The 25121-nt window shown below is 38.9% G+C and overlaps 3 protein-coding genes across 7 annotated transcripts in view; 1 reads left to right on the top strand and 2 right to left on the bottom strand.

Moving 5' to 3' along the window:
* phactr2 (phosphatase and actin regulator 2) overlaps positions 1–4653 on the bottom strand; it is a 55507-nt gene extending 50854 nt beyond the window's left edge. For 4 of the 5 annotated variants that reach the window (XM_036574410.1, XM_036574418.1, XM_036574412.1 and 1 more), the window contains exons 1-2: positions 4337–4653; positions 3601–4141 (exon numbers count right to left, since the gene is read on the bottom strand). In XM_036574410.1, coding sequence (XP_036430303.1) covers positions 3601–3733 — 133 coding nt within the window. In that variant the 5' untranslated portion in view covers positions 3734–4141; positions 4337–4653. The remainder of the gene's footprint in view (positions 1–3600; positions 4142–4336) is intronic. The other variant, XM_036574411.1, reaches the window with a different exon arrangement.
* A 76-nt stretch (positions 4654–4729) lies between these two features.
* agt (angiotensinogen) lies at positions 4730–9874 on the top strand. The gene is made up of 5 exons (XM_036574420.1): positions 4730–4900; positions 6504–7309; positions 7411–7684; positions 8934–9084; positions 9254–9874. The coding sequence occupies exons 2-5, from the start codon at positions 6541–6543 to the stop codon at positions 9425–9427; spliced, it is 1368 nt and encodes a 455-aa protein (XP_036430313.1). The 5' UTR covers positions 4730–4900; positions 6504–6540; the 3' UTR covers positions 9428–9874.
* A 188-nt stretch (positions 9875–10062) lies between these two features.
* cog2 (component of oligomeric golgi complex 2) lies at positions 10063–24043 on the bottom strand. The gene is made up of 18 exons (XM_036574409.1): positions 23849–24043; positions 23080–23241; positions 22883–22948; positions 22670–22750; positions 22366–22469; positions 21970–22078; positions 20919–21098; positions 19992–20116; positions 19525–19651; positions 19290–19429; positions 16591–16652; positions 16299–16450; positions 14699–14881; positions 14311–14383; positions 14079–14221; positions 13213–13352; positions 11845–12025; positions 10063–10886 (listed from the first exon to the last, which is right to left on the bottom strand). Exons 1-18 carry the CDS (start codon positions 23906–23908, stop codon positions 10779–10781), a joined length of 2196 nt encoding a protein of 731 aa, XP_036430302.1. The 5' UTR covers positions 23909–24043; the 3' UTR covers positions 10063–10778.
* Positions 24044–25121: the final 1078 nt, after the last annotated feature.

Here is a 25121-nt window from a genome sequence, read left to right as displayed (position 1 = left end):
AAGTTCAGCACCCAAATACAACATAGCACACAAACTGAGTAAAGCCACGGAGCAATTTCTCACACAGCCTCCGCAACAGTGCCTCACCTCAGCAGCAGAGACTCACTACAGGCCTGTCTATGAAACTGAAAATAACATTGCACTGTTCTGATGTGCAACTGAAAGCAATCATACAAAATAGTTAGTAAGGAGTATGAGAAATGTTATCAGCAGAACAGTGTGTAGCCTATTTTGAGGTAGATCAGCTACAGAACAGCAATACAACTTCTGAAGAAAATGTTGAGCAGACAGTCTTGTATTTAGGGCAGACTGATAAGGCGAGGAGGGTGTTGCTGTGTTGTTGGTTAAAAAGGTTAGCAGTCAGGAAGTGGTTTAAACCGTCAAGTTTGCAGAAATGGTGCACAGATAAAAGCATAATACTCAACTACCTAAAGGTCACCAAAAATTCGAGTGATTCTTTCTTTTGCAGACTAATCTAAAGCAGGGGTGCCCCGATTTTTGTCTTGGGGGAGCCAAAGTGTAATGTTTGTGGTGGGCCAAGAGCCAAAAAGAGCAGACAGCAATAATTAAAGGAGGTAGGTTGGTGTCACATAGAGTTCTTAGGAAATGTCTTTTATAACTTTACACAATATTTTGTTACTAAAATACTCATTTTTAGTTCAATTTTAAAAAGAAAGGAAAAATTTAAGAAATTTAAATTTAAAAATAAAGTTAAATAATGAACAGTAACTATGGATTAAATTGTGCAGACGTGTGCTCGCTATAGATAATGTGCACATAGAAAATCAACGGGTAATTTGTCCAGGTGCGCCCAAACTTTTGCACACGACTGTATATTAGCCTTGCAGCTCCAGTGCGAGCTTCAGATGCCAAACACGTCTTGGCTGGTTGACTATGATTGGGGTAAAGGAGGAAAGCAGTGCAAATTAGGGTTTTTTTGGTAAACCATTCTTTTCAACTGAGGTTCAGCTCAGGATCTTCACCAATCAAACAGAACAACAGGCAACTGTTCTGAGTTCTGCCACCATCAGTGCACTGACTGCCAGAACTTCTATACAGACAGAACTTGTCTGATATTATCTGTCATGGGGTACTGACAACAATAACATTTGGTCACAGTGTCTGCGATGTGAATAGAAGCCTCATTTCTAGTGGTTTCAGACTGTGGCTTGAGGAAGATGCGTCACACAGCCACACTATATTTAACTGCTCAGCCTTCACAGCACTGCCTTTCCCGTAAAGCTCATAGCCACAAATGTCTATCAGGAATCTATGATGTGCAAACAAAACAAGGTCTGTAAAAGAACTGGCATGCAGTGTTACCAAGGAAAGTCTGCAGCTGAGGAAGATATGATCTGCAGCTTACTTCAGATATACACTTGGACCTGTTATTGAAATTAATGAACATCTAAAAAAACTTCACATTAATGATACATATATAGCCTAATAACACATGCTATGAAAAGGACAAAGCCTTTAAATATCTTTACTGAGTGCACTTTTTATACTTGTATTCGTGAAAAACCTACTTTTCACCCAGTTCCAGTTTAGGTATTCACATTTAGCAACTATTTTAAGCTTAATTTCATTCTATTTTAATGGCAACAGCATCTGAACTACTATGCTGTTGCTGACACAAAACATGCAGCTGTTCAGTTTTAACAGCTTATCGTAACGACATTCACAACATGATCAGACAAGCACACTGTGGCAGAATGTGATGTAATTTATCACGACTATAATCAATATCATCATCTTGCCCTACATGACAATTTCTTTTGCTACTCAAGTTGTTTATTTTGGTAGCTTTAGTTTTGCTTCAACTTTCATTTCAGTCATTCTTTTACTGAATCAGCAACACGTTTACTCCAGTTTGGGTTTACGATAATCTACCCATGCTGAATGTTTAAAATTGCTAAAAAAAAAAATCTCCAGCAGCCTAACAGAAAGTGCATCAGCATTTTTGAAGCTAAAACCCACAGTCAAGCAGCTGAACATTTTGTGGTTATTGTTAGGTAGCCTTAGCTTGGACAGGAACTTGTATGTAGGCCAAGGCTGATGTTTCATTGTTGTGTGCCTAACTTGAGATTTGGAAGTCATTTTCTTCTTACTGCAGGCTCCCCTTGATTCAGCTGAAAGACGAGGGAGACAATCATTCCTAAAGATGTCCGGTAGTGGCCCTGATTACCTGACCATTATCCACTAATTACAGAGCACTTTGGATCACAAATGAAAACTTTAGGTAGGGGATTAAATTATTATACCTAATATACGGATCATTATACCATTGCAGTGGCAAACGGGGTACAAATGTTAATGTGTAATTCAAGTATACAATGTTGTCTGTATTGAATATCAGATCAGATAAGTTACTATATATATATATATATATATATATATCGCTGCTGTCATAACAAAACCTTTTTTGTCGTATTTCATTTTTGACATAATTTAAATGTATCTGTTGTCCTTAACATTGTGTGTAAATTTCATGATGAATGAACCAAAAGAAATGGCCCAAAATTACTTGGTAAAAATTCTGGTTCCATTCACTTACATTAAAAGTAGAGTATATTTTTTTCTTCTCCTGTAAAGTTATCATTTTGGAGATATGAGGTTTTGTTCCGACAACATTATATATATATATATATAATATATATATATATATATATATATATAATATATATATATATATATATATATATATATATATATATATATACGTGTGTGTGTGTGTGTGTATAAAATACCATGAGTTTAACACCAAAAATATAGACCACTGCCACTTTAGTTTCACATTGTATGTAGAAAATGACAAATATTGCTTTTATTCTGTTATTTTATTTCCATTTTAAACACTAGTAACACTGCTGATACTGACTGTCTTTTTGTGACGCATAAAGCTATTAATATCCAGACCAAATTCATCAGAAAAATAAAAAGAGGATTTACTAACTGGGACTTTCTGGATCTTGGAACAAGATATAATATTAAAAAAAAATATTAAAGTTTATTTAAAATTCTTAAAGCCATTTTACCACAGAAGAGACAATAACACTGATGCGTTTTTACAATTTAAACTAAAAAAACAAGCATGAAAACTTTTGTTTCAAATAAAAACGAAAAGACACCATTTGCCTCCACAATGGCACAACAACCCATACATCAAATAAACTATACACCTTTAGCCCAAGCTCAAGCAGATGCTAGACTCTGTGTGGAGAAATCCTGGAGCAGAATTCCAAAGAGACTGCGCTAAGGGTTTTATAAAACACTGAGCATGTCAAAGTCTGTGGTTTATCTAACAACAGTGTTGGTGAGTTTGTTGTCATTGATGGGATCGAGTGTATAAAACCTTTATGACAGTCTTTAAATGGTCTGTTTAAAATAAATGCCACTTAGTTTGGTATTTGGTTTCCTGTTACAAGGAATACATTTTTAAGGATGTCACAAATCTCTAAATACTTTCTTGTGTATGTATCTACAACTGCCAGTTTATTAGATACACCTGTATATTTCTAAAATGTAAACCCACCACTCGATGTAATATGAAAATGCAGTATCAACCAGCATGAATGCAGCAGATGTAAGCCACCCTACCTGAGCATGCTCCCCGTAATCTGTTGAAGATCCTGGACGTGAAGCCGGAGGCGTCGCTCTGAGAGCGCCATCTGTATGTGGGACATCCTGCAGAGAAGGGCTGCACATCAGGAAAACTGTCTTCACTGCTCATAGTGCAGGAGTTCAGTGAGCACTACCCACAAAGACACATAGAGAGAGAGCTAGAGAGAGAGGCAGAGTTAGAGAGAGAGAGAGAGAGAGAGACCTGTCTTCTGCAGTGTGGCTCATCTGAGGTGTAAGCAGCCACCCACAAGGAACTCAGGGAAGTCCAGCTGTGCATGAGGGGGTTGGGCTTGAAGAGGAACTCCACTAAACAACCTAAACTGCAGCCATTTTTTACAAGACTTGTGCCCAGACACCAGCAACAACTAGGCAAACTTGAAGGCCACAAATGAATGAAACACCTCTGATTCATTAAGAAATCTGTGGTCCTGGTTAAGCAGCCTGTGTTCAGACAAGCCCCGCCTCCTGCACCTCAGAAGCCGTCCAATCAGCCAATCCTAGCGCAGCAGATGAGATACTAGCATAAGAAAACAGGTCAGGTGAGAAGGCGAACTACCAGCACTAGCTTGGCCTCCCTAACTCTCTTAACATCAGTAATACCATAGCCTATCTTTCCCTTTTTAGTTGGGTTAGGTTTTATTTTTGAGATGAACACAAGCAGCATATTAGTCAACTGACATTTTTGTGACATTTGCAATGACTAATTACTCACTTCTGTAAGGCCTCCTTCCTCAGTTTCTGCTTTCACACAATCTCTTCTCCTTTCCTCACAAGTGCAAAAGCTGAAGAGTGAGGGGTCTGCATTTTTACACTACATCCATTTGATGACAGCTTTGAAAAAAAAATACTATTCCAGGCTTTCTGTTGTTTTGTTGTTGTTGTTTTTTTAACCTCAGAAACACTTGACTAAATACAACAGTGGCTACAGGCGTCTCCACTCAGCTTGGAAAAGAACAAACTGTTAAAACAGAACATGATTCATCTCATTTCCCCTGCACCTTCCTGTCAGCCACCTATGAAATCACTGTTCTCAACCCCTCTGACATCACATTTTGGGTAAATATACTGCTTTGATGCAAAAGTGGTCTTCCCGTTTGTTTTTCAGCACAAAGGTACAAAAGCCAATTTGAAGCTTTGCATCAAGAGGATCGGTGTCTCAACACTGAGGTTAATGTGTAACTGAGGGGGTTAGTCATGATTTTACCCAGTTTTTTAAAACTCACAGCAGGTCTCAGTGCACCTCATTTCAGCTGCAGGACCTGCGGCACATCATTAGGTAAGCGAACCCTGCAGAAACATCTTTTCTAGCTGATCTTTGCTGGTCTCAAATGCTGACTGATGGTTTTTAGTTAGATTCGTCTAAGATGATCAAGCTTGTCGTGCTGGTAGACCTGTTAAAGCAGGGTGTCTAGTGTTACCTGCAAAGGGCCGGTGTGGCTGCAGGTTTTCAACAGAGCAGAAACGCACTTGATTCTGCTTGGTGAATCAGTTGGTCTTAGTCTTCAAAAGTCATCAGGTGAGCTCCTACACTGTTGGAATGAAACTTTAAGACTGGACACCCCTGACTTAAACTGTCAAACTCCCAACAAAAACATATCCTTGAGCTGGACAAGCTGTTTTTTTAACTTGGCGCACACTTTGACGTATGTGTTATGAAGGTACAGGAAAATAATAATGACAGGATTCTGATGAATTGTCTTATTGTCTTCAGAAGTTTCCAGTACTGTATATATAATACAGTTTTTACATTTTCTTGTGATTTACATATGTATGTATTTATTCTCCCTTACAGAAAAAAAAACATGAATTTATGAATTTTAAACAATTGGTTATTTTCCCACACGTTTTCAGTGTGATCACATGTGGAAAAGTATGGTCACATAAAAAATGTGTTCACACATGGAAACAGATCACGTGAAAAAAAAGGTGATCACATACAGTTTCAGGGAAGGACATATCATCTTTATTGTATTATGATGTGTTATTCACATGATGTTGCAAGTGTTTTATTGTTTTTTCATGTGATCACGTTTTTTGACTTCACATGTGAAATACATATATATATATATATATATATATATATATATATATATATATATATAATATATATGTGTGTGTGTGTGTGTATATCGCTGTTGTCGGAAGAAAAGCTTGTAGCATTTTTGTCATTTTTCAGTTTTTGGCATAATTTGAAAATGCATGTAACCCTTTACATTGTATGTAAATTTCATGATGTATGGACCAAAAGAAATGGCCTAAAATTACTTGGAAACAATTCTGGTTCCATTGACTTACATTAAAAGTAAAGTGTGTTTTTTCCTTCTCCTGTGAAGTTACCATTTTGGAGATACGAGGTTTTCAACAGCGATATATATATGGGCTAACTGGGTTTAAATCAGTCAAGATAAGAATTAATTTTGGAAAGTGTTTTTTCAAAATGTCTTCATTTTTCTCTCTGCTCAAATCCACAAATTTAGATGAAAATTTAAGATTTGAAAATCTAAATCCACTTTGCACACTGTAACCATCACACTCCTCACAGTTCAGTGTTCCTGCAAAGTGGTTAAGAATTCACTCCAGTCAACATACTGTCTAAACCAACAGCATAGGAGTCATATTTGCCCTTTTGATTGTTTATTCTTGCACCTGAGCTTAGTGTGAGATGTGTGCTGCGAGGCTCTCCACCCACTCAGCTGGGTCACTGCCCTCCAACACAGTTCACTAGCACATAGACCCCTGGTCTTTAGTGTGTTTGAATGGGAGTGATGTATGCAAGACCCACTTAGAGATCTTAATATCAGTTCATGCTCTAAAGCCACATACAGTGTAATTTCATGATAGTTTTGGCTCCATGTCAACTATGCTGTCTTAACCTTTAGGTATACGCTGAGGGTTTTGTCAAACAAGCAAACAAAGATGAACGCAGCGTTCCTGTCTCTTGTAATGATCTCCTGTCTTGCCAATGGAATGGCCAACAGGGTCTACGTCCATCCCTTCCAACTCTTTAGCTATGACAACATTAGCTGTGAGGTCATCCAAAGTAAGGACCCTAAACCTCTGGAGACCATCCACCCTCTAACTCCCCTCCAAGACAGCATTCAGCCAGACCCTCGACCCGGCACTGGCCCTGAGGTCTTGAAGAACCTCACCCAGCGGACCGCTGTGCTGGCTGAACTGCAGAACTCTCTGGGCTTGCGGATGTATCACACCCTCAGCCGCAAACAGGAGCATGCAAACGTCCTGCTCTCCCCTTACAATGTCTTTGGAGCCCTCACAACTCTGTACCTTGGGGCATCAAAGATAACGGCCGTTCCCTTCCAAGCGTTGCTGGGACTCCACTGGGACTCTGGACAAACCAACTGTGTTTACCTCATAGACGCCCACACAGTGTTGCGCACGCTTCAGGCCATCAACTCACTAATAGACGGCCCTCAAGATGAGCTCAGGACCCTTGTTTGGACCTTCGTGCGCAGCGATGCGGACCTCTCCAAAGACTTTGTGCGTGGGATGCAGGAGTTCTCAGATGCTTCTTTCGTTCGAGCAGTGGACTTCTCTCAGCCCAAAGAGGCCGAGGCTCAGGTCAACTCCTTCATCCAGAAAACATCAGACAGCAAGATCAAGAGCCTCTTTACAGATATCAACCAGACAACAAATCTACTGTTTGCAAGCTCTGTACATTTCAAAGGTGTGTGGTTAATGTGCTTAAAGTCATTTATCATCTCTTCACATCATGCTCTTCTTTGATGATATTTGAAGGTTAACGTTTTTTAATATCATCATTCTTAGGCAACTGGGGGACCGCTTTCCAGCCAGAGGTGACTACTATGCAAGACTTCAAGGTTGATGAGACGTCTACTGTAAAAGTACCTCTAATGACACACACTGGTGACTACATGCATCTCAATGACCCTGGCAGGAAGTGCTCTGTAGTCAAACTCAGCCTTAGCAAGCGGACTTACATGCTTCTAGTGCTCCCACATGAGGGAGCCAGAGTGCAAGACATTGAAAAAAAACTGCAGACCGAAGTCATATCTACATGGAATAATCATCTAAAGAAGAGGTGAGTAGCTTATGGCACTTCTTTGAATTGGCTTTCTCCCTTATTCTCCAAATACTGGAAGAAGTACCGAGAAAATTAGTCAAACTGAAATCAGCTGAATAGCAGTCCAAGGGTCATGCTCACGCCAGAGAGCTCGGCCTTCAAACATTTACGGCAGCAGCCACAGATCAATAATTCCATAGATAGTCTGTTGGGTACAACCGAAACAGAGGGACCCTGTGACTAGTTCTAGGTTAGGGTTAGGTTAGGGTTTTCTTGTGAATTTTTAAATCGTAAGAGCTGCAATTTTAATTGTCAAAAGCAGTCAAAAGCAATCAAACACCCATGTGCTGTGTACAGAACAACACAACCATACATGGCAGCCTGCACACTAAGTTCAGTGTTTAAACCTCAAGCCAGATAAAGTGGATATGCTGGCGTTCTTGGCTCAGAAAAAAGCCCTCGACCTTTAAGGAATTCCACCCATTTTTAATCATTTATGCATAAATCAATCATTGAGATGTAAACAAAGTCAGTCAGAGTGGTTTAATGTGAAGTGGTTCATTATAGAGAAGCCTACCGATTTCTTTCTTTACAGTGGTAATGATAGGAACCAGAAGTCATAATGTCTATAACACAAATATAGTCATTTTATTTCCTATCAAAATGACAAGTGAACATAGACATGTCCTCTAAGATTTTATATGTAATGTTAATAATAGTAATTAATTAGTAGTACAACAAAAAAAAGTTTCTTTGGGTACTATCTTGCCTTGTGACGCACTGCATGCAATTCACTGCCATTAATGGAAAAAAAAAAAGTTTCAGGACAAAACCTTATTTCAAAACTAGAGTACAACAATGTCTCAGGCATCAGGCAGTGTATTCATAACCATTTCATGTAAAAACTTTCAATAAGGGAGCTTTTAGAGGTATTAAATGCTTCAGATGCCCGGTACCCATCACGTCCTATCACCTCTTCTGAACAATTCTGACTTTGAAAGTTTCCTTAGAACGGAGCATTTCACATCAAACCACTCTGAATGGCTTTGTTTATGTCTAAATGATTAAATTCTACAGAAATATTGAAAAATCAGTAAATTTCACTTTAATTTCCCCTTTTATTTATACAAAATAATCACAATTTAAAACAATCAAAATATTGGTCCATAAATTGAAATTAATCAGATTCTCCAAATCCTTCAGCCCTACTTGTGACTTATAAAATGTTTACGTGTAAATCTATATATTTCTGTTCCCCCCCACACAGATACCTGGAACTGTCACTGCCTAAATTTTCAATGACAGCTGTGACTGACCTGAGATCAGTGCTATCTGACATGGCTGTTGAAAAGTACCTGCTGGGTTCTGATGCCAGCTTTGAGAGACTCAGCAGCAAGGAGAATTTCACAGTTGATAAGGTAAAATTGCACCTTTAGTGAGAAATAAAAACAACAGACATTAATCTGAGCTAAAATCAGTTCAGCACAAATTATACAAGTGCTGCATTGTTCATTTCAAATGGAAAAATACTATTTTTAAAGCTATATTTATTTTTAATACTATTCTTTACCTCTGTGTGTCTGACAGGTGTTCAACAAGGTGCTTTTTGAGATGTCAGAAGAAGGAACAAAGGTTCCGAAGTCTCAGGATGAGAGAGTTCCCCTCAAAGTCACTGTCAACAGACCCTTCTTTTTTGCAATTGTAGAAGGCAACTCCAACGCCATACTTATGCTCGGAAAGATAAAGAATCCAACTGCATAAAGTACATCACAGCTGCAACGTATTTATGAAAAATATGGCTTGTCGTTCATCTGCTTTACACTCATTACAACCTATTACAGCATACAAATAGAAGGTAGGGGTGGGCGATATAGCAGAAATATAACATCAAGATACTTTTTCTTTCATTTCGTTTGATAAGTTGGAACAGACAATAAAGCAGAAGTAGTGTCACACCAAGATGCTATTCACAAGAAGAAACGTTCGACATGGTTTGGATATCATGTTCAGGAGTTTACAGGTTACAGTACTTAAATTAGTTTGCTTTCTTATGGGTTTACAGTGTGATACACCTGACTAAAGTATTCCTTTAGAAGTGACAATGTCAGGATTGTATATTTTGCAGTACCAATGAGTTTTTGTTTGACGTTACGTGCTCTGTACAGCAAAATCGTTTAATTAAAGTCTGAGAACTTCTTTTCAAAGTGATCTTCCTAAATGACCCACATACAACACGACATTATACAATAAACACTAAATTCAGCAGAGGAGACAGAAATTCAAATGGATGTAAAACGCAAAGCTTTGAAGTGTATTTGCAGATACAGTTACTGACCTTCTCTAATTACCCTATGAGGCCATGGTGGCAAAACATTAACAAGCAGTAAAGTGAGGCATATTATCCAAACATTTTATTGTCAAAGCTATGGTTAAAAGTTACAGAAGTCCCATTTTTGTCCAGTAAAACAACATGTAAATGCTAACAGCCATGTTAACATGGTGTTTAAAATGCCAGAAGGATCCAGTGAGGCTTCATGTTGATTGGCAGGCCTCAGAGGTGACACTGTGGCTGAAGTGTTATTGATTCTGACAGATAACGCTTAGGTCGTGACACCAGTTTTAGAAGACTAGGTTCCGTGTCATAAGTTGTCACATCAGCTGTCATTACTTGATGTAACTGTGAATGACAGGTCATAACAACACCATGACACCTCATGACATACTAACCCCACTGCCAATTCACTTCAAATGAAGTCCTCATGTCTTGAATCCTAAAACCTTTAGAATTCACATTGCATAATATACAATCTAACCATGTTAACCTTGATATGAGGCCTATTTCTTCACATATTATCAGATAAGATTTAACAATAAATAACATATGAACATGTAGACACATTCTTGTAGTGTGCTTCTTCACCGCACAGGCAGAGGTTACAGTCCTGGGATCAGCTGTGATTTTTGCCTCATATCTGTAATACGACCTACAGGGCTCCAAGAACTGCAACTTACGAACGATTCTCCCTTCACCACTTAGAGCATGTGCTTGCTGAAGCCATTCGGTTTGAGCACCTCCTGTCTACGTAGGATGAGGGCACCCTGAAGGTGACCTTTAGGAGCCGGCCTGCTCTGCTGTGGCCAGATCACGCGCTTCTTGCACCAGGTCCAGGAGAGAGGAGAACATGGTGATGTCACTTGGCTGGAGACCCATCTTCTGAATCTGTTAAATGTAACAAAGGCAGAATGTGCTTTCAGCCTTGTGAAATACTTAAACATGCACTTAAAATATACATACATGACTGTGCTACAACAAAAACTGGTATCTCCAAAGTAGTAACTTCAGTTGTGAAGGGAAATTGTTTTCAATTTTAATTTACGAATGAAAAAAGATTTTATTCCAAGTCATTTTGGACCATTTCTAATTGTCTGTTCACGCTAAAATGTTCACACAATGTAAAAGGCAGCTGGTGTTTCCAAAAAATGGGAGTTAAAAGTTTTGTGATGACAATAAAAATACTACCTCAGCTTAAGCTTTATTGTTAACCTATTAGTAGGAATGAATCAACCCCAGCTGCATGAATCAACACAGCTGCGCTTCTGAGTCACTGTCAGCTTAAAACAGGCCTGAAATTTTGATCCGAAAACCAAACACAGCCAGAGAACTTTCTGTCCGAGCCTGACCCAACCCTACCCACAGCACCAGGTTTTGGGTCAAACCCTGACCCAAGCCTGACAAAATTTTGTCAAGGTGCGTCCTGAACCACATCAAGTTCTAAGTCTGAAACTCACCCGAGCTCAACAAAATTGTACCACACTGACCCGAACTGGCCCATCATAACCCATAGTGCCATTATCGCTCAATAAAACCTGATATTTCTAATGATTCCATCAGTTACATTAACATGTTGTGGACAATAATAGCCATCATTAGATCATTAAATGACATGAGCAGTTGGGCCCTGTCGGGTTCTGACAGATATTTCGAGCTCTAGTCACTTACCATGCTCTACTGTTCTGCAGAATGCATAACAGGAAAAAACTGATGTTCTGACACTTTAGAGAAGGCTACACTTCCCCTGCCCTGGCTAGAGTTTTTAAAATGTAGTAGCCTAAAGATGGATTCACATGACTAAGCTAGAAAATTGGATTTTTGATAAAAATGGACGTGAAATTTGTACCTGCTCTCCAAGATACTCCACATCCAGAGCCAACTGCAGACGGATCTTAGTGTCGTCAGAGGGCCCAGTGTTGGCTCCTGCTGTGCTGGTTGTGGCTGTTTTCCTCGCCTGTTTCAACCTCTTCAGACTCTCCTCCATCTTCTTCACGGAGCTCAGCACATCAGATATGGTCTCAAAGTATCTTAGAAAGAGAGAAGAAACTAGCACTACAGCAGAGCTAGAAGCTTTACTGTACATTCCTGTAGTGTTATCTGATAACCAGCCTGTTATCAAATAAAGTCACCGTCCTGAACATATACTTTCTATTTATTATGCTGAATAAAGGGTCCTGGTGATAGAATTTAACAAATTTTTGTGATGGCTGGTGGTGCTGAGGAGAAATCTGGAACCAAACTTTGTTTTTCCAAACTAGCTCACGAGTAGTAGTGGGTGATATGGGCAAAAAGTTATATCATGGTATAATAAAGATTACTGATGGCTTCAGTATATATCATGGTATAGTGTATTTATGTATATTTGTTTCAAATAAAACCATTTTGGATGCTTAAGTAAACCTTTTTTGTAGAGTAACAATGGCATATTATTCTGGATGTCCCTTCACTTTTAATAAGAACCATATTTAACAACTGAAGTAAATCTAAATGTTACTGGGCAAAACAGTAAAAACAGAAATGAACAACACTTAGTCAGATATCTACATTGCTTTTTAGCACTACTGAGATGAAGACGAGTGTATGTAAAGCCCACAGCAGCTGCTCGGAGCGCTGCAAAAATGCTTCAAAGCCTAAGTTAGCTAGGGCCCCAGGCACCAGAATGTAACTGCTCCACCATTTAAGGTGCAATGGGCAAATTCGAGAAAGAAGCTGGCAAATAGGAAACAAACTTGAGTCTCATAAAAACAGTGCTGAATGTTGTTTTACATCTGAAAGTCATTTGTCTCATAGGTGTGTCTCCTACTCTCAAGCTTTAAACCACGACCACCACATGCTGCTGGACTTTAGTAAATATTACAAACAGATCACACTATTAGTTTCAGCTGAGAAGCTAGGGCTAACAGCTAACCCCAAGAGAAGTCTTTTCCTTCTACTCTCTTTTGTACTGTTTGTATCTTGCATTATCTGCATTTATGTGCATACCAGTAATGATAAAACTAATACCTTAAGAGGAATTTCCACCAGTATATCAACCTCTACTACTCATGAGAGATCAAGTAATTAAAAAAAATAATAATTTTGCTATATTTTACTGCATTTATTCTAATGATATGTTTTTATTACACACACAAACATACTTATTGCCAAAATAAATGTCCTTAAATAATGTGCTTAGGTGCTTTTTTGTGCAGTACTATATATATATGCAAACTACCTGTGGGTGCAGTCTGAAATAGTAACACGAAGCCACTCGTGGATGATTGAGACCTTCACCACCCCTGTCGAGTCACTGACCAGCTGATGCAGCGGCCGCAAAGCGTTATCCATGTAGGCTGAGGCTCTGGTGGGCACCTCCTGTCAAAGATGACCAAGTCAGCAATTAATTGTGTTGTTTGGTAACATTTGACAAATAAAGACATGGTGCTTCAATTCGATACAATACGATACACTTTACTGTCAGATTTCTCTGAAATATTTCTTGCATCATAGCAGTTCCACGGGAAAATAAGGGGTAGGGGGAGGGAAAGATGACAACAATCAATCAAACACAAACATTACAAAAATTCATTGACTCAATGACAAATAATTTCCTGGCCTTGGCTGGCAGATTTTTGCTCAAAGCAAAAAATGAGCAATCAGCCAACTTGCTTTTCACTTTTTACAGTTTAGGTTTGATTTTGCAAGATTTGCGTTGCACTTTCACGAGGTAAAAAATGTGAGGCAGGTATGTGCACTCATGCTGCGTTTGAAGGCTGCTACAACTTCTACACCAAAATGTCATAGCATAATTATGCATGACTCATTGTGCTAAATAGCCAGGTGCCTCTTACTTTCACTGTAGCACTTTATTTGATTCATGTTATTTAAACAGGCAGCTGTTTGACTAACAGAAAGTACTGGAAATGTGCTAGTGTGCTTATGTGTTCATTTACTCTATACAGTGTGAGCTTTGGTTTAAAAAGATTAATAAAAATCAACTGGCTGTAAAGAAATTGGAATTGGTCTTTCTTTCCTGATTGGTGCATTCCTAGTTTATTTGGTATTGTCATTAGAGACCGCAAGCCCAGTGCTCCAGCTGACCTTGTTGGTCCTTCGATAAAGTCGTGGGACTTCTGAAGCATTTTTCAGGAAGCGGAAGCTCCTCTCCGTCAAATTTTGATTCATCCTATTGTTCAGCTTTGGGATGCACCCAGACAAGGCGGTTCTGGAGTCATCCAAGGCATCTGAAAATCAAGCAGAAAGACAGGGAAGAAGGTATAGCTCCAGAGCTCCTTTGTTGTTTTCAAAACTATCCATCAGCACTGACCCATACCTGAAACAAGGGCAAAGTTTTTGAATCCAATTCCTTCCAGTTTGTCTTTGATCATCACAGAAATTTCTGGAATCTAAAACCATAAGATTCATAATAATACAATCAACAGGATGATCTACAAGATCTTAAGTTAAACAAAAAGTGTGCTCTGGGCAAAAAATGGCACATTTAATATGTTATGTTGTATTTTTTCCCCGATATGTTAAGCTTAGCAAATAAATAGAAATTGTGCACTAAAATTTGCATATTAAAGTTTGTTCTCCTTTATTGTTCCCTGTAGGAGAAAAAAACCAAAAAAACAATTTTGTGTTTGTGTATTACTCACTAATACTTCATCATCTCTGTTAATCAGCAACCCTCAATGCATAGCATGTCTTCCCCATAATACCTGCTCCTGTAACTGGTCCACATCAGCAGCGATGAAGACGAGCTGCTTGGTGGACAGCGCCGTGGGGCCTCCACTCTCGCTATCTGCATCTTGAGAGGTGCGGCTTGATGTGGAGGAGGCAGAGCTTGGCAGCGGCCTCACTGGGTCTTTGGTAGTTTCTGGAGGCGGGGTTTTTGTTAGGACCTACATGGCCATAGAGGAAGAAGAGAGTCTATTACATACTACTAGGTGATGGTTTGGACAAAAATTGGACAAAAACTTTCCCCCTCACACCAAATAAAACCACAAAAACGAGTCTGTTTGAGAGTCTAACTAGTCACAATAAGCTTCTATTACTAGTTAGCTACATTAGCGCTTTCGGCACCAAACATGTTTTGGCTGATCGACTACAACTGGGGTAGTATGAGGGACATTATAATGCCCCTGTGATGATTATAAAGCCTTAAGAAGCTAGTCATTAGTAATTAATTGGCTACCATCTACAACAATTAAGCAATAATTAGGGTGAAATGAACAGTTTCCAGAGGACTTTTTTATTTGACAATCTTTTGCACAACATTTAGGTGTTCAGCTGCATAATCTGTGCCAAGCCAATAGCTGGTAGATAGCATATCAAGCCAATTACCACTAATTGACTGGCTGCCCTTTATTACAATATTAAGTAGTAATTAGGGGGAATTAAGCATTTCCCAGAGCACTTATCATGCCCTTATTAAGCATCATCAAGCCACCAGCTGGTTAACTGGCTGCTAATTACTCTACTATTAAGCAGCAACTAGAGTGAATTAAGCATCTACATTAATTTGTGTACTTTAAAAAGTGGTAGTATTCTTGTCCAGAGTCAACATTGGTTTCAATATTGGTCTTGGTGCAAAGCGGACTCAAGACCAGTTGAATGTGAGGCCTCCAACATTTATTTCTGTTTTCTCTTGTTTTTTTTTTCCTCATAGGAACACAGCAATGTAAAGTTAACCACTGGTATAAAAGTGTCACGGTAACATTTCTTTTTGCCACATCCAGGTATAAAACAAGCCTGCATTAGCCTAATTTGTGTTGTTTGACATTTTGTGTCCAGTTATACTGGCACAGTTAGCTAACCAAATTTTAACTAAGCTAGCCTAAAGCAAATATAAATCTATTCTTTCGCTACATTATTTTAATATTAATTTTAATTTTAATATTAAGCTAGGACAGAACAATTTAGTAGACATACCTAATTGTTTTTTTTCTAACCAATATTGTGATTTCTTTCTGGCTTGAGGCTTGAACACTGAAGACAGTGTGCCATACTACCAGCTGGTTTTCAGAATAATGTCACCAGTAATACTTCTGACAACAAAGACAACCAAGGCTAAAAAGAATGACCACGTTGCATTAAAGGAGAGCTTACAGAGCTCTACATAGACTTGCAGAATCCCTAAATAAACAGGGATGGAACCAGTGTAACCTGTTACCCTCTTTTGCCAAGTCTCTCCAAAAGCTGGTTTAGATTTAAACCAGCAGTCTGCTAGCTCATAGTGTACAGCTCTAACCAGCTACTGAGCTTTAAAGCCAGGATATCAGGAATGGCTGTTTCAGCCTTTGTGCTGCAGTGCTGTACCTCCGTGAGGAAGGCGGCATATCTGGACAGCAGCTGCAGCGTAAGCTTCCAGAAACGATGAGCCAGCGGGGGCAGGTAGATGTGCTCCGCCCAACACCTGCACACACAGCTCCATAACACCTCCGTCACCTGCAGCCGGTAGCGGCTGCCCACTTTACACAAACAAAACCAGATATACAAAGAGGCAGAGAAGGAAACGTGGGTTAATTTTGCATAGCATGATAAATAGAGCCAAATATGCCAGAGCATGCAGTTTTTGTATTCACAGTATGGAGACTCAGATTCAACTGACCTGGAGCTGCTTCTAATCCATCTGTAATGGCGTTGTCTAAATATCCAGCAATCTCCTTGTACCTAAAAAACAGATCCAGTCCAAGAGGTCAAGGACCACACTGGCTGTGTATATTTCACAAATGAAATATTGCACTCAATAATTAGCCTTATTCCTCAAAGGTTTAGGTGTTTTCACAAACACGCGACTATGAATTTATACTATTCACTTTTCAAGCAAAAAAATGAATGCAATTACTGAAAAATGATCATATGAGCAAGTAAGACTGGACAATAATGTAAATTTAGACAAACGATTATCATCTGCAGAATTAACTATATCACTCTGACCTAAATTCAGTTACAAAATACCGCATGTCAGCATTACAGAAACCCCACAGCTTCCATTTTCTCTGATGGTAATATAATGATCATAATATTACATAATCATTTATAAAAAACTATATGCTGCACAGATGACATGTAATACAGCGTTTTTTCCCCCATTCAGTCCCATTCAATGTATGTAGTGTGTAGCGCTCATAATTAAGTGCAATCTTTTCTACTGTATACATTTTTTAACTAAAGGTAGATTAGAATGACTGTTCAAATGGAAAGGTGAAATATATGCAAAATAAAAAAAAATTTGAAAGTGAATAAAAAACAATAATTTGCATAATAGCAGCATATACTTAAACCTACTCTATGTAAGAATTGGAGATCTCTCTGGTGATGATGTGGAATTTGAATGCACTGTGTGGAAGAACATTTTGCAATATCGGTCGTGCTTCGAACATCTTCTCTGAGCACATGAATCTGATGTTTCCGAGCGTGTTAAAAGAGTACTCAAAACCTGATGAAGGACGTGTCTTCTGAGGATGTAATTGAATTATCTACAACTGTTGTATCTTCAATAGTATAATGTTGATTTTGTATTTGAGATATCGAGCCGGACCTTCTTTTTGAGCATGTCGCATGACTGCATTATGTAAAGAAGTGTGACGTGATGTGAAAAACTCCTGCAAAATCTGACCCCATGCCTCGGACTTTCAAATTATTGTATCAGACTTAACAGGGCAGCTCATGCACACATGTCAAAACAGTAATAAAAGTTCCTCATTCAGTACAAACAAATGACTTTTGGCAAAATATTACTAAACTCAACAAATGGAACCAGACACTATGCACAACAGTATGGACACACATCCAGTGTCAAGGCAAATAAGAATTATAATTCCAAGAATAGCCATAATCCATTGCACAATAAGACAACATTTGAACCACGTCTGGAAAACAAACCAAATACAGCAAGCAGAGTTTACTAGAATGGACTTTATGACGAGTGGAGGCTCAAAATAAACAAAGCAAAGCACACACTGTCCAAACTTTAAACAACGATCGATCTCTCTCACCCATTCAAACCTACTGCATAAAATATTTCATCCATGAGGAGCTTCCACTGACAAATTACATTTCAGATATGGGCATGGAAATATTACTCATGTTCTATCGAGCCGAGTCATTTTCCAGGACACGCAGCAAGTTTAACAAGTTTAACTACTTTTTCAACAAATCAGGGGGAGTTAAACAGTACAGCAGAGTGTAAGAACCAGCCCCTTTTAAAATCCTCTCCAATACCTAAACACATTTTAGGCAAGAACAAATTTTACTTTCTAAAGACTTTGAATAATTATACTAAAATAAATGTCCCTAGTTAAATACTACAATACTAAATCACATCTTCCACTAGATTTCTTTTTTGCCATATTTAATAACAGCAGTAATATTAACAGCGTAAATATTGCCTTCTTTTGTTTATCTATTCTCTCAATTTATGATTCATTCTTATGATATTTGTTTTATGCCTTGAATGTATGGACAAAACACTACACACTTAATTTCATAAATTATATAATTTATGGCTGTTAATAAATGAAAAACTAGTTAAACACTATGCTACCCAGGCTTTTTTGGAAGGCCTATACTTACAGTGAAACAAATCCATGTGCTTTTAACATGCGCTACTTTATCATTTGTGCGGCAAAATGGACAACATGACATTGTCTCTGTGTAATCTCTGTAGACTTTGTTGTGATCGGTAAGAATTTCCAGAATGTATATCTGCTGAATAGCTCTGCAGTGCACACACTGTGTATGAATGGCCGTCGTGTGCGAGCTGTAGAGCCACTGCCGCATCACTCATTTCGTACTCAGAGGTGGTCAGTGTGGAAAAACAGGACCGTCTAGCTCACAGGAAGGAGCAATACTGGAGCCGTTTTGGAGTGAGAGAGAACACTGATGCTCAGACTCTCGGAAAATCCGCTCTGCGCCCCAAGCAAGAATCACATTGCCTCACTCCCACTCCACACCGCTCACATGCTCTTTTATCCGGATATTTTTTGAAAATGTAGTTTTTTTTTCTTTGCACTTTGGCCCTACATCCACACAAAAACACCATTTTCACTCACTAAAAATAGGGACATTTTAAAAACACTCTCCAGCACGGAGAACGTTGGAAACTTTTCAGTGTTCTATATAGCACCAAAAAGGGTTCTTCCATTGTTATATGTATTGTAACAATAGCAGAACGCTTTTCCATGCTATATAGAACCAACTATCTGGACACATGTGGATGAAGACTAAACCAGCATCAGCTCTAACAAAATCACTAGAGAAAAAGAGCCAGAATATAAAGCATGTTCTGCACACTCCGTCACTCACCGTAGCTGAAAGTACACAGGGAGGTTCCACTTGTTGTGGAAGCTTTGGTAGGAGGCATGTGCTCGGAGTCTCTTCACACTAGCCTGAGAGCCACACTGTCTTTCAAACTTCCGTACAAAGTCCATGCTAATGCAGTATCTCTGCAAGGAGTCCAAAACAAAAGGACAGTTAAAGGTAATTCTGCATAAATGCATCAGAGTTCTGCATATGTAAATGTATATATGACTATTTTTACCTCATAAAAAGCATCAGGGTTGCCAGGATTGAAGAGGAAAGACATCCTCCCCTCAACACTTTTAATGATCTCAGGCCAGACAGAGTTAACTAGGAAGTCATACCCTGGCACGATGTCAGATTTGTCACTAGGAAAAAATATCCAGTATCATGTTGCACATTCAGTATTATCATCATTTTCCTGATTTACAGTGACATAGTTATCTTGGCTGTTGCTCCTCAAAACGGAAAACCTATTTTTATCAATGGCTCTTCTTACTCACCTTTGGAGGTTACACCAAAATCAACAACCCCACCCAATTCAAATATACATTAGATTAACTTTACAAAAGAAGAAACCCTTGGTTTGAAACAAGAGTTTAACATAGCTGTACTATGTCGATAGTTTGTATGCTGCACTATAAAGAGCAGTTCCAGAAGAATTTCTAGCTTTCCAAGTCTAATGCTCCATAACAAAACACAACATACCTGGAAATGGTTCCTCCTGTGACCTCTCGCAGCAGTCGGCAGTGGTGAGGCACAAACTCCAGAAGCTTTGCGTACATCAACTGAAGACCGTTAGGACTGGACTTTACAAACTGTTCAGTTATGACCTATTAAATACAACAGGTGCTTCAGTCAGCAAGATCCCATCAGGTATGTAAATAGGTGGTACCGTTAAAATAAAAGGTCCCTGCAAGGGGTTATTTAACAAAGCAAGATTTTTCAGTTTAGTGAGATAATTTAAGACTACAGTCAAGCCTGAGGGACATTCCTCATGGACAATTCTCAACTTTGGGCTTAGGTTCTCTGGCTAACTCAGAAACCCACCTTTGCGAAATACTCCCGAGAATGAAAATGAAAATTGGAAGTGGAAGGTATTTTGCTAGGAATGAAAAATGCAACCGAACCAGAACAGAAATGTTTGATTAATAACGTTAATTTTTTGGTCAGTGTAGCCCACAAGCTTAGTATTTATTATGATTTTAGGTAATGTATTTTACAGATGTCCATGGGACGTATATGGTATTTTTGTTCTTAAGCAGTAGACTCATCCTGTAATAACCGCAGCTCTGAATGTCTTCTGTGCTTCTCACATGATTTTGTTTGTATCATCTCAAGATGCAAGAACAAACTTAGCTAGCTAAAATGTCTATGCAGTTATATACAGTGAATTTACTAACTGTATTGACATATCTAACTTGCAACATTACATTTGGGTCTATTTTGATCATAAGAACCTCTGGTAAATAATTTTGGGCTATTTCATATCTACAACACTTTAACTGGTTTATGAGGCAAGAATGTAAAGTAATGGCTCTGTTTGGAACTAATGGACTGCTCATTGCGTTTCTGTGACCAAGATCCAACAAAATGCCACATTATTCAACTTCAGGAGTAGCCTTAAAAACATACCTGATCCATGTAAGGCTTCACTAAGACTTGTCCCACTAGAGCCTCTGCATCTCTGGTCTTGTCGATGGTCGCGTAGGTGCGGAGGCAGTGCCGCACGATGTCCACGTTTGATGTCTGCAGACCCTGGATGAGCAGACCCTCCAGAGACTGCTGGAGCATCGCAGTAATGCCAGCAATCCTCTGCAACACAAACAACACACTCTGCCTCAATCTATAATCAACTATATTTTATTTATTTTCTTTTCTACCATCGCTGTATTTCATTCATCCAAATTCCACTAAATATATCTTACTTTACATTGTGTATTACTCTTTATTCTTTTTACCATGTTTTGTTTTTTATCTACATCACCTTGAGCTTTTATACAAATACACTTGAGCTTTTATGTAAATATGCAAATCCATGTGTGTATTTTTTTTTTTTGTGGTGGAGGAGAGGCAGAATAGCCGCCATTCCTGCTAACACGTGGTACGCGCTCCTCCTGACTTTCCCTGGCGTGGGAGAGGGAAGGACGCTGACCTCCCAGCCACATGTAGGGAATTGCCCAAAGGACTTTAAAAAGGACTGAGTTAAGCAACATTGATGATAGGTCTTGAACTTGAGCTGGTATTTCACCTTTTATGTGTACAAAAAGCACATTGATTAACTTGTGCTGGTGTTCGTTTGTGTGTGTGTGTATAAATATATATATTTAAACACCACACGTGTTCAAAACACACACATTCACACAGTGCGGTCTAGGAACAGTGACCTAGAAATAGTGCAGAATCTTGAATATTTCTCCTTCATTTAACTGAACTTTTCTTTGTCTTAAACTGGTTAGAATTCTAAAGCATTACTGTTTATTTCCAGGTTTAAATGAAATCCCAGATTTTTAATGTGACCTCAGATTTGGACTAACTATATAAAACTATTACATTTTTCTTTCACCACATACTCAATTGATATTTTTGCTGTCGGTTCATATCAAAGTGATGGTGCTACACTGTGGCTGAAATGAGCTCCTCTGAATGGTGAGAGAAGCAGTGCGGTTGTGAAAACAGAGCTCACCGGTCGCACTTTATCCAGCAGCGGCATGCCTTTGCTCTGGACAGCATGAAACTGCAGCTGGTTAAACTCAGTGGCAATTCGCTCCAGAATCTGACCCGCTAGGAGAGGACTTCAAAAGAAACCAGATAAACAGTGACGTTAAAGAACAAGAATGTGAGCTAAGCGTTTAGTTGATATTCTGCCTGTATTCAGAAGGTTCATTTAGTCTACTGCAAACTGCTTCATAAAGAGGTTAACCTGAATCTACTGAGCTTGCTACTCCTTTGCACTTTCACAGAAACAAAATGTGAACGAAACCTTGAACATAATTTCAGATTCATTGTTATGCCTTTGCAAGTCATAATCACCATTAAAGACTGCAGCTGGGACATCTTACATTAATAAAGTTGAAGTTACCTGCTTGTTTCTAGAGATGTTGTATCTTTGGTGTTTTGAGAGTGTAGGATTTTCTCAATCTTCTCCACTGATCGAACAACTTGGATGAGCCTTAATACACAGATCTAATTCAAAGTGTAAAGGAGATGAAGTTCATGTTAAAAGCACCATGAAGCTGCACCCACAACTTTCAAGGTTGAAAAAATATTCAAGCTACTCCAACATGATCTAACAAAATAACTTTGATGCTCCTTCTCCATTAATTTTCTTCATATCTTCATACCTGAATCAACATTCCACAAAAGAAATAAATAAAAAAACACACCTTCTTCTTTTGAATGTCATCTTGCTTGGACAACTGTGTGTCTATGGCTTGGATTACTTCTTTGACTGCTGATCTCAGACTCTGCTCAAGTGAAGAAAATGCTATGAGAGGCATGCTAATAAAAAAAAAGTCCCAGAAAACAAAAAGAGATACAACGTCTAAATTGTAGAATGGCAGAAGCAAAATAATAATCTTGCAAAATCATAAGCTTACCAGCACCTCTTCACGCAACTGGCCCAGAGGGACAGAGAGCTGGTTGAGGGCTTTATCCATTCCAACCTAAACACAAAAATAAGGCAGGTGACGGACACATACAGCCAAACAGATGGCATGTTCTAAATCACCAATTCTCACTCATCTTTTGAAGGAAGTTACTGAAAACAACAAATAAAAAGCCAGGCCACACTTACAAGATTAGTGGACAAGTTGACAAAGTCAGCATAGTCTTTATTGATGAGTTCGACCATGGCAGTTTTGAGGAGCCTGTAATACTGCTCCAGGTCCTCCCGCATCTGCTCCAGCTGGACATGCTTTCTGCACTCAGCCACGAATCTGTCCACGTCAAAGTCATCCTGCAAAAACAGAGAAATGTGGTCAGGGAGGGTGGACCAGAGACAGGACAGGAGAAAGGTGCACTAGCTGCCTTACCTAACTCTGTACATTAGCATGACAAATCCATCTTAAAACATAGAATGAGTTTATTCTGTCAAGTCACACACTAATAATAACTATTACTAAGGAGACCTTATTATTGGTTAGCTAGGTTAGCTAACTAGCTAAGATTATAAATATTCATAGTAAGATATCTAACACTGGTTACGGGTAGACGTTCTTAGGATTGGTTAGCTACCTAAGGATTTCATTTTCTGAAGCAGTTTACTGACTATAACCCAAAAATGTTAATGCTTCAACAAACTTTAGCTAATGTATTTAGCTAGTTAGCTAACCTAGCAAAATCTCCTGATGTTCAGCGTCTAAATGAAAATTTGGAAATTAGCTAAGCGTCGACAGCAGGAAACACGTCGTACTGCCTTCCACCTTCTCTTCTCAGAGCTGCAGTAAAGGGATTTACTCTGTAAAACAGTGTTAATAAACGTCTCCTCTGCTGTCTGCGCCGTGCTGACCTGTCCTGTTCTGTTCCGTGGTTCACTCTGCTGCTCGCTAATTCACACAACCAACCTTCATAAATTCCTCCTTGTTAAAACACAAAGAGTCTGGTCCCTTCGGCAGGTTCATCATTCTTGAGTAGATACAGGAATGCTCCGAGTGTGTGTTTATTGCTGAAAATCTGAGGTTTTAAAGTCCATTTTTCTACTAAATCACATAAATGTGCATCAGCTCCATGTAGACACTTCCGCAAACATGGCACGAACGATCGAGCAGAACTGAAACGGACTTTCCCCTCCAGCGCCCCCTGCTGGGCTCCAGCAGCGGCGCACCACTCCAGCCTGAAGTTACAGTATCTCGACCACTCCACCGAATTGGTTTAAAAAAGTTTCAAAAACATATTAGACCTTAGATATTTACGAGGATTATGTTATAATTTATTTAAACCCGAGGCATTACTTGAGATAGTAAATAGCTAAATATATACAAAATCATCATTTACTTAGGGTACTTTCTATTGGGAGGTGTCTGTCCTGAACCCTAACTCCTAATCTTACACCTGTGAAAATAGTATTTACATTTTTTTGTATTTTTTTTAAACATTGGCTTTAAAAGATCCTTTTGATTCCCTTTAAACTGAAGCCACAGTGAAACAATCATTCACCTATATTGTAACTGCATTTTCTCAAAGGAATTTTGGAAGGAAATTTCCTTAATGGTATTCATGCCCTTGCACAAGTCTATTCCTATAAATGAGAGGATGGTCTTCTTCTAAACTATGATACAAGTTCATGTAAAATCAATAAGGTTATGAAACTAGTAACCTTATTGGGCAAATTTCATATGCACAAATCCGTCCAGTCATGGCATCCTAATTTTCAGCTATTCTATAAGGACCTTATGTTTTACGATTCCTTATTACAAATACAACAAAACAAAATAGCCAAAAAGATCTTCTGTTAAATTAAACTATTAAAGTACTGCATTGCCTCACAGCAAGAAGGGCCTGGGTTCGGTTCCCTGGCTGGGCGTCCAGGGTCCTTACTGTGTGGAGTTTGCATGTTCTCCCTGTGTCTGCGTGGGTTTCTTCCAGGTAATCTGGTATCCTCTCACAGCCCAAAGACATGCAGTCAGGCCGACTGGATATGCTAAATTGCTAATTTTATAAATTAATAAATTGTGTTTGTCTGCCCTGTGATGGACTGGCGACCTGTCCAGGGTGTTTCCTGCCTTCTGCCCAGTGAGCACTGAAATAGACCCCAGCACCCCACCACAACCCAGAAGGATAAGCAGTTTAGAAATTGTGTGTGTATGCGTGTGTGTGTGTGTGTGTGTGTGTGTGTGT

Source organism: Colossoma macropomum, unplaced genomic scaffold (genome assembly GCF_904425465.1).
Source record: "Colossoma macropomum unplaced genomic scaffold, Colossoma_macropomum, whole genome shotgun sequence".
Classification (NCBI taxonomy): domain Eukaryota; kingdom Metazoa; phylum Chordata; class Actinopteri; order Characiformes; family Serrasalmidae; genus Colossoma; species Colossoma macropomum.
This window is presented reverse-complemented; position numbering and strand designations above follow the sequence as displayed.